Consider the following 9,778-nt stretch of genomic DNA (forward strand, 5'->3'; position numbering starts at 1 on the left):
CCGTTAACAGCAAGCCATAATAAATGATCTCGAAGGTCTATTCTGATAATAATTTATGATTGTTCAGATTTAAATAGTATTAGTTACAACAATTAACATTTAACCCCAGTCATCTTCAATCATTTGGTGTAATTAAAAATGCCATGACCAACTGTTTGCAGGCAATTAAAGTAGATAGAAATAATTAAATTTGACCCCCACCCACCAAAATTGTCCTCCACTACCCATACATGGTAGAACAGTGAGATCACTTACACATGAACCATGATTTCGATTTCAAATTCAATCTTCTTTATTATGATAGAAGTATAGATGTAAGGACTCAGAGGCGGGGTGGTGGGACAGCCAGCCAGAAATATCTTTTCTATACAACAGTCAATAGGACTTGTCCGTATCCAGCATTGCTTCAATCAAGGTAAATAACAAAAATCCAATGGGCGCCGCGGTTGATGAAAGGCTGGAGAGGTATGGCCGCATGGGGAGTATGGCACTTTGCGTTTGAGTACGGCTTTCTTGGGAACGACCAAAACGAAGAAGTCACATGGGATGTGTAAGAACTAGTAAGTGGAAAGCTGTGGGCTTCGCTTTGTTTCAGAACAGAAGAAGATAGATTCTGAATTCTATCGCTTTGGAGGGAAGAGAGCGGGTTGAGTTGTTGGGGGCGTGCGCGTTGACATAAGAGAAGAAAAAAGCAAGTGGGGGGGGGGGGGGAGATGCCTCAAGCTGCTTTGTTTGCATGGGAGTTGAAACTAAAAATAGGAAGGCATATAGGCGTGTAGGGTGTAAGAGTCAGTTGTGTGTTGGCTGTGGAAGTGGCATGTGTACGTGCTACTGCATCTCCATTTCCACTCTTTTTTTCTCCTTTTTCATCTTGTTGAAGACAGAGTTACTTTTGTTTTATTTCATGTTGGAGCAAACCGCCAAGTTCCATAAAAAGGGGCATGTGTTCTTTTATTGTATTTTTTTTGCATCTGTGTATTATTTAAGAAATAAATATGTTCTAAATACTATCTATTTAAGAAGTTTTCTCTATTTTTCCAACGGTAAACATATGGTTCATTAATTTGAAATTTCGATCATAAATTAGGCTTGAAAACTTCAATGTCAGACTTAAATTTTTGCTGAATATTCTTAAATTTTTAAGGTTAATTTCATTTATTTCTCCTAATTTTTTTGTCAAATGCACTTAACCTACATTAATTTGAAATTTCATTAAATACCTATGTCTTTTTAAATTTTTGTTTTTAATTCAAATGACTAAATGACATGTGAATTTTTAAGATTAATTTATCTACTTTCCTTAAAGTTATGGTCAAATACACTTTAACTTCATTAATTTGAAATTTCATCAAATACCGAGTTATATTTTTGCTTCTAATTCAAATAATTAAATGACATATGAAATTTTTAAAGTTGATTTTATTCGCATCTCTTGAAGTTTTGACCAAATACGCTAATTTGAAATTTCATTTTACACTTATTTTATTTTATTGTATACACGCATATCTTACCCATATATTTTTTTCTTTTAATTATATTTTACTTTCTTTTGTATTTTTTATGATATAATCAAATATAAAATATATATATATATATATATATATATATATATATATATATATATTTAACATTTTTCGAAAACCAAATATAGTCTTGATATAAACTTTATTCAAATTAACAACAGGTTACTCAGTCCTCAAAAGCAATGAGTCACTAATTTTATATCAGGAATATTTATCATACATATATATATAAAGTATTTATTTATAAGCATGATTTGTGCATGATTAAATCAGATTTAAGAACTTAATTTTTGAATATATATGAAGTGTATGTCCATTGAAAAATGGTGAGTATTTTTAGCAAATGGATTAATTAATGTGTGTTGCTAAGAGGAGGCTGTCCATGTTTTATTCAATTAGATTATTTATCAAGGTCTCTTGAATTGTGAAATGTTGTATTATGATAAGGATAGGCGGTGTACACCAACATTGATGGAGACAGTGTTATCATCTCCATACACAATGTGATTTTATTTTATTTTATTTTTTTTTGGGGAAATTTAATTGGAGGAGTTTTGAATGGTGATGCTTGTCAAAGTTGTCAACCTCTCACTGTGTTTTAAATAGTATTTTAGAAACCACAAGTTCAATGTGGCAGCACCAGTATATTACTAAAGATTGGTTGGTCATTTATTTATTGACAGCAAATGAGATGCTTGAGGTTCTTCCCCCCTCCCCCTCCCCCTCCCCACTCTTTATATATATATATATATATATATTTTGATGCAAAATATGCTGAATTGTGAGTGTGTGTGTGTGTTTTTTTTTTTTTTGAAAATATAAGAAATTTAATACAAAATTAGATACATGTATGGTGTAATTAAAGATGAATTTTAAAATTTAAGAAAGTAAAAAAAAAAATCATTTGATCCTATTTTTGGAATTTAAAAAAAATAAGAATTGATCTATGCTTTTTGTTTATTACATAAAATAAGAAATACTTGTTAAAATAATATAGAAAACATGTGTTCATGTAAAGATAACAATGAGGTGAATTTTTGTAGGTACCTCAAATATTTTAAAATTCAAGACGAACTCAAAGCAACTTTGGGATTGAATTTATCCCACCCTACCCTAATTATATATGATATTAATTAAATTTTTTTTTTTTTCATTTGACAATTTTTTTAACATATATAAAATATTGCTCCATATAAAAAAATTATAAATATTTACAATATTTATTTGTTGATAAATTATATTTATTTTTTTAATACCATTTAATATTTTATGAGTAAAAAAATGAAAAATAAAAAGATTAAAAGGGGATGAAGCATGTATAAGAAATAATTTTTTTTTTTTTAATGAGGATGAAAATAGATATAAATAAACGATATTAAATGGAATCGCTAAACCCACCTCGTCCGTCCAAAGAAGTAACAAAATAATAATAATAATAATATTTAACAACTTTTTTGAAGTGTCGTCATCTCTCCAACATAAGAGTAAAATATAGCCTCAAAAAAAGGGATTAAAGAGTGGTCGACGTGAAAGTGTACAAATTAGCATACTATAAAAATCACAACTTCATCATTAAGATTAAAATAATAACTAAAGAAAGGATTAAAGTGTGGTTGACGTAAGAAGATACAAATTATGTTATAAAGTGTCGTGTGCTTTAGCGGACACGTTAGCTTACCACCCATCTAAATTAATTTACATTTCCTCATAATAAAGTGCATGTAAAACGCTACAAAACAAAGCTTGTAATTGGATTTTTTAATGCTTCCAAACTAGGGCAGATTTTAAAAACTTTAATACATAGTATTCAAGGGGATGGTGCGTACGGAGTCAATGGCTGCTTGTTGATGCCAACAGGCAACAGTTGGGCATTTAAGCTTAATTTTCTAAGGTTTCAATTTTCTCATCCATTCTTCTTTGTCCTCATTTGGATCCCAATGTCGCACCAATTATTATTATTATTTTTTTAATTTTACTGTACTGTATTCTCGTAGTCACGTAATGTTGGTTCCTTCTTGGAAGGGTAATTCAGACACATGAACACACTTTTATATCTGAAAACAATTTGGAATTACTCAAACCTATTTTTTTTTTAAATTGTGAAGCAAAGCTTTAATATCTAGACAAGATGCTACCGTCGATGAAGTTATGCGACGTGGCGGCACCTCAAGAGTGTTTTGCAGGAATGAACCAACGAATGAGAAGCGTAAATCTAAAGGGGAAGTGGGTTTAGATAAAATATTATTCCTAGAAGTATCTGGATAGAGCTTAGACTAACATGGGTGAGGGTGGCAGTAAAGTTGTGAGCTTTGTTCCACCTTAATTACCATTAACATTAGTTTATAAACAAGATAAAGAGATTCCAAAAGCATACATTGATACAAACTACCAACATAATTTTCTCTATCCTAACTAATCTCGACACCGCACACGTACTCTCACAGCTCCCAAGACTAATTAAAGCCTTTAATTCTTGTCTCAAGCTTCTAAATTATGTTCTTGCTTCCCAATCAAATGCCTGATTGCACAAAAGATGAATAGAAATATTTCATACTAGCACATCCCCATTTATAAGACATCTCAGATGACTTTTTCTACTAAAAAGTAGACAATATGTCCATAGATTTATCAAAAAGAAAGGGGAACGAAGAAAGCGTAACACAAACAAATTAGCCGACATGACAGTAACGAAGTGATGAAAGAGGTGATTAAAGGTTTTATATGTTAATTAATTGTTTTCCTTTTTGCGTGAATCGATGAGGCGTGATGGCGATGAAGGGACAGGTGTTCGTTGTTGTGATCAAGTGGATAAACTGGGTTGGAGCGTAGCGCACATGAGAGTGGAGCTTTCACTTTTGATTTTAAAAAATAAAATTAAGTGTACGTACGAGAAGGAACGAAGAGACGTGGGGTCGCGGGGCCGTGAGCCCCGTGAGATGGTGAGAGTGTTGTCTACAACTAAGCGCCTCCGAACCTAGACGGTGTTTCGAAAAAGTACTGTCCCCACCCCCCAACTGTTTCTGCTGCAAAAAGAAAACTCAACTAAACCTCCTATTGGCCAATTTGGGAGGGCCATCTCAGAACTTGGGCCCCGCCACAATTTCAGACTCCATTTTCATGCGTCCCAAGACGGTGCCATGTCAGCTCCTGTTCATGACGTGTGACAACGGTATTCCTCGACAAGAGTGCACGTACGAAGACGGATAGGGCCTGGCTTCCACTTCATCGTCCACGTGAGACCATTTTCTTTTTATCTTTCTATTTTTATTTTTACATGTTACAGTGGTCGGCGGAAAACGACATTCAGTGTACAGTGTGCCCTTCCTCTCCGCGCGCGTATATTCTGGAGATCTTTCTATATTTTCTGTTTGGGAATAAAAACAAAAGAAGAAACAAAGCCAGAAACATAATAAAAAATATATAGAAATTGGTATAGGCTTATGTTGGGCAATTAGGTTTGAGTTTTTGTTTGGAGGCGTGTGTTGCATAAAACATTGAACAATGGAGATAAATGCTGTGATCCTTAAATCTTAACAAGTGGGGGCACTTGTGAGTTGCGTTTGGGGGGATGTACCATTTCTCACGTATCATGCACGTGGGACCCTGCATCTTAATGACCCCTTCTTGACCATTCAACGGCGCCAGATTACTCTTTCATCTTCCTCCTTAACCTTTCTCTGACAGATTTAATGAATAAAATCAAGAACGCACATTGCCCCTTTATCTTCTATCAAGGAGCGGTTCTACAAATTCAACGCTTCTGGAACTGAAGTAATTGGTCTCGATGTTCACATTAGCCGCACATGCCAGAGATTTTGGTGGTTATAATTGGAGAAGTAGAGTGCGGTTTGGTTTGACTTCGTCGTGGCCAATGGGTATGCTGAATTTTCCATTTTGATTGGATAGAGGTTGAAAGAAGGGCAGAAGAGGGATTAGAGGGGGAGCCTTTGGAAGTTAGTTTTGGAATTTTAAAGAAAGGGAAAGGATGGGGCATCCTTGCACATGGGTCATGGTCAGATATGGCGAATACAAAATTTATTTTTATTTTTATTTTTTTAATGAGGAAAACCAAAATATATTAAATTTTAAAATGTAGAGAGAGGAGGCTCAACCACTTGAAAGGAGGGGATAGGGAGAGAGTGAAACTTTATTTCCAACTGCGCATGTGGTGGGTTTGGAGTTTCAACTTTATACGAAGGGTGCACCAAAAAAAGGCATCCCCGCACGGATACCACCTTGGCCATTAGCAGACGGCTACACCAATAGCCCTCCTTTGTTTCACAAATTACGATTTCATGTTTACCTATGGTACCTGAATTACGCCATTGCCTTCAATCATTTTTTCCTTCTGACATATTTTATATATATGGAAGAAAGAAACAATTTATTTATTGTCCATAGTGAGACCATCCTTACTTTGAATAATCTACACAAAGGGTTATATGGATTATTGGAAATTAGGACTTTTCTTGTTTCGAAATTGAGGTGTGATGATTTGGGAATATTCCTTAGTTAAGGTTTACTTTATGTGGATATTGGCTTCTGTATTTTGTGCAAAAAGATCAAATTAGAATAGCTTTATATATCAAGTTAAAAAGGATATATAAAGACGTTTTAAAGTTGTGAAATTTTATTAAATTTAGAGTAAATAATATTTATATGAAGGGAATAAGTCGTCACGAAAAATGTAAAAGTCAATTCCAAATTCTAATATCGGACTCCATTGGGATATTTACTTATTTGAATGACCATACAACCGTATGAGATAAAATGAATGTGATAACTTACATCAAATAGGAAAAGAAATTCTAATATTGTATATGCAATGAGTTTATATAAATGTCTTTTGAATCCATAAGAGTTCATTGGATAATATTTTTATCGAAGGAAATGAACTATTTCAGACTGATATTAAAATCAATCCTTAACCTTAATATGAAATTTTGTGTATATAATAAAATTTTCTTTGTGGAATTGAATTAAATTTAGGTAATTTAGATTATGTCATTTTAAGGAAAGAAATTTGAATAATTCCTTAAAAAATAAATCATATTTCCTTTTCATTTAAATTAAGTCAACAAAAAATGAATGATTATTTATTTGTTTGATCTCATGGGACATAATAAGTATGTTGTATTTACATAAAAAAAATGTAATATTCTATATCGAATAGGAAGAGAAATTCATGATATTATATATGTGATAACTTTCATCTAACTATATAAATACATTTTAAAACCGTGAAGGTCTACTATATAATGACATCAAAATCGATCTTTGATCTCAATGTAAGAGACTATATTTGTCTAACCCCTTGCAAAATATGGTTAATTATCTAAGTAACTTTATAATCCTATGAGTCACATTGATGACATTGTATATGTTTAAGAATGACTATGATATCTTACATTAAATAAGAGAATAAAAAAGTCATATGAGGATTATGATATCCTATATCAAATAGATAATAATAACGATGATATCCTATCTAAATAGGAAAATAAGTCTATGACATTGTTCTGATTCTTCTTATGAAAACCCACTAGTCTTAGGGTTATTATAAATAGTTACGAGTACTATGGAGTCTCTATTAGTTTTTTTTTTTTTTTTCAATTTTTTCTTTTGAAATATATTTCTTTTTATGTTGTCCATTGCTATGGGTTGGCTGAAAGAAAATAATGAAAGAGGTAGCTGTAAATTTGCTGAAAGAGAAGGGTGGGAAGAAATTGATGCAGAGCGGATTTCTAAATCTTACCACTTGTAATAAGAAATGAAAAGATAAAAACAAAGAGATGGGTTGTAATTAAATGTTTCTCCCCCAACCCATGCCAAAAAGGAAAAAATGGAAAGAAAAATCACGGGAGATACTGTCACTTCCTAACCAGTTCTTTGGATATTTTGTTTTATGCTTTACTCAAATTTTAATAAGTTGTAAAATCGCAAAAAAAAAAAAAAAAAAAAACTAGATAGACCCTATTTAATAACGGTTGTCGAAAATAATTTTTTAATGTTTTATAAAATAAAAATCTGTTTAAAAATATAAAATATTTTAAATATATTTTTAATATTTAAAAAATAATTTTTATGTATAATGTTTTATTTTTAATCATTTTATATATTTGTATAATTATTTTTAAAAATAATTTTTAAAAAATAAGTAAAAAGGGTTAAAAACAACTCAAATATCTTATTTGAAAATATCTTATTTTCTATTTTTAATAATAAAAAATAGAAAATGAAAAATAGTTTGACTGTGAAACATAGTTTTTTGTTTTAAAAAATAAAATAAAAATTCTTGAAAACATCTGTTATCTCATTTAATATATTATGATTTGTTTTCATAAATAATTTTACAGATTTATTAATTTTAAATTTAACCATGTTTATATAAATTTAAGATCTCACCCTTTGTAATGCAATATGTTTATATAAACACATTACAATTATCCTTATTTCAATAATTATGTTTAGACTATACTTTAAACAGAAAATCCAATATGATATTGTAATGATGATAGAAAATCTAGTATGATAGTGTAGTAATGATTATTTCCATTTTTTATCAAATTTTTTTAATTTCTATTTTTATTAATGAACACATAAAATTAAAATTAAAGGGCAAATTAATTACAATTCCTCAATTGGTTAAAAGAGGGAGTTTTAAATTTGAAAAAGTCAATCCAAATGTAATGTTAATATTATATAATTAATTATAAAATTAAAAAATATCATTTCCCCACAAGCCTTGAAAATGCAGCGAGACGACGGGAATAATATCGTAATTATATTGAAAATGAAGGGCAGTTAGAGACTCCAAACTCTATAAAAGGCTCCTCTATCAACATCGTTAGACCCCTCAAGTGTTCTCTCTTTCCTCATATCACAATCGATACCAGTTCAAACAAAGGAATCTCTCTACCGCTTTCTCTCCTCTTTTCACCCAAGATGTCAGTTGGCTTTGGAAAATGCAGCAAAATCCGGCACATTGTCCGCCTCCGGCAAATGCTCCGGCGGTGGCGCCACAAAGCAGCAGCGGCCTCCCGCATGTCATCCAGTTGCATTCCCTCCGATGTTCCCGCCGGCCACGTCGCCGTTTGCGTCGGCACCGATGGGAAAAGATTCGTGGTTCGTGCCACCTACTTGAACCACCCCGTCTTCAAGAAACTCCTAGTGGAAGCTGAAGAAGAGTACGGATTCACCAACCAAGGTCCCCTTTCACTTCCGTGCGACGAGTCAGTCTTTGAAGAGATCCTCTGCTTCATATCACGGTCCGAAGCCAGCAACTCAGCGCGTTTCGTCAATCGTGAAGATTTTCAGAGATATTGCCACGTAGGCATCAGAAGTAGTCTGGACTTCTGGCCCGAATCTCGACCGCTTCTTCATAGTAAAAGCATTTGGTAAGCAGCGAAAGATCAGCTGTCTTGAGTGTGAAATAAAATATACTTCGAGCCTGACCCGGGTATGACTCAGTCCGAGTTAGTTCGCCTCATGAATAGTTTGAGGAAGGAAAAAAAGAAAATCCGATTCAATTCTATTGACTCGGTCGAGTTCCTCGAGTGAGTACTAATTTTTACTCACCATGATTGGTAAAAGGGTGAGAGGGTGGGTGGTTTTATTTATTTATTTGCAAAATGATATGATTGGGTAATTGGGCGGTGAGGAGTGTGTTTTACTCCGAAGAATGTACGGAGATGGCATATTGGGTGGCGAGTGCCCACCGAGTCGTCCCGGGTTCGAATCGGAGTGAGGCTAAAAGTTGAGATCGATGAACCAACCGAGGAAGAGGAAGAACGTGCAAGTGTTCGAATGAGGTTACTTTTGTAAATTCCGTTATTTATTGGATTGATTAATGGGAATTGTAGAGAAATTGAAGCATGATTGTCCATTATCTCTGAAATATGTATATATTTTTTATTTAAAAAAAAGGCAAATAATAATAATATATTTTGCTATGAATGATGGGAGGCGTTGTGGGAGTTATAATGGCACCAACCCACGTGAAAGCTGGTCTCCTATTTGTTGTGTTTCGCCTGATTCATTTTTGTCTCCAATCATACTTGGTGAATAAATCTTGGTTGTAACTATCAATATCCTGTTTCCACGAAAATCCAGAAGTTTTCTCTCAGCCCAATCAGGCATTTTCCTTTGCATGAATCACAATGATAAGGACAAACGCATTCAAGAATTATGGCTTATATTAAATAAAAAAAAAGTCTTCTCATTTTATAAAGACAGTGCAGGAAAAAAAAAAGAAA

The 9,778-nt window shown here is 32.7% G+C and overlaps 1 protein-coding gene across 1 annotated transcript; it reads left to right on the forward strand.

Annotated features, from left to right (window-relative positions):
* Positions 1-8,394: 8,394 nt before the first annotated feature.
* LOC117906893 (auxin-induced protein 6B-like) lies at positions 8,395-9,479 on the forward strand. Its single transcript, XM_034820165.1, has one exon. The coding sequence runs from the start codon at positions 8,469-8,471 to the stop codon at positions 8,922-8,924; it is 456 nt and encodes a 151-aa protein (XP_034676056.1). The 5' UTR covers positions 8,395-8,468; the 3' UTR covers positions 8,925-9,479.
* The last annotated feature ends 299 nt before the right edge of the window (positions 9,480-9,778 follow it).

This window comes from Vitis riparia, chromosome 18 (assembly GCF_004353265.1).
Source record: "Vitis riparia cultivar Riparia Gloire de Montpellier isolate 1030 chromosome 18, EGFV_Vit.rip_1.0, whole genome shotgun sequence".
Taxonomy (NCBI): domain Eukaryota; kingdom Viridiplantae; phylum Streptophyta; class Magnoliopsida; order Vitales; family Vitaceae; genus Vitis; species Vitis riparia.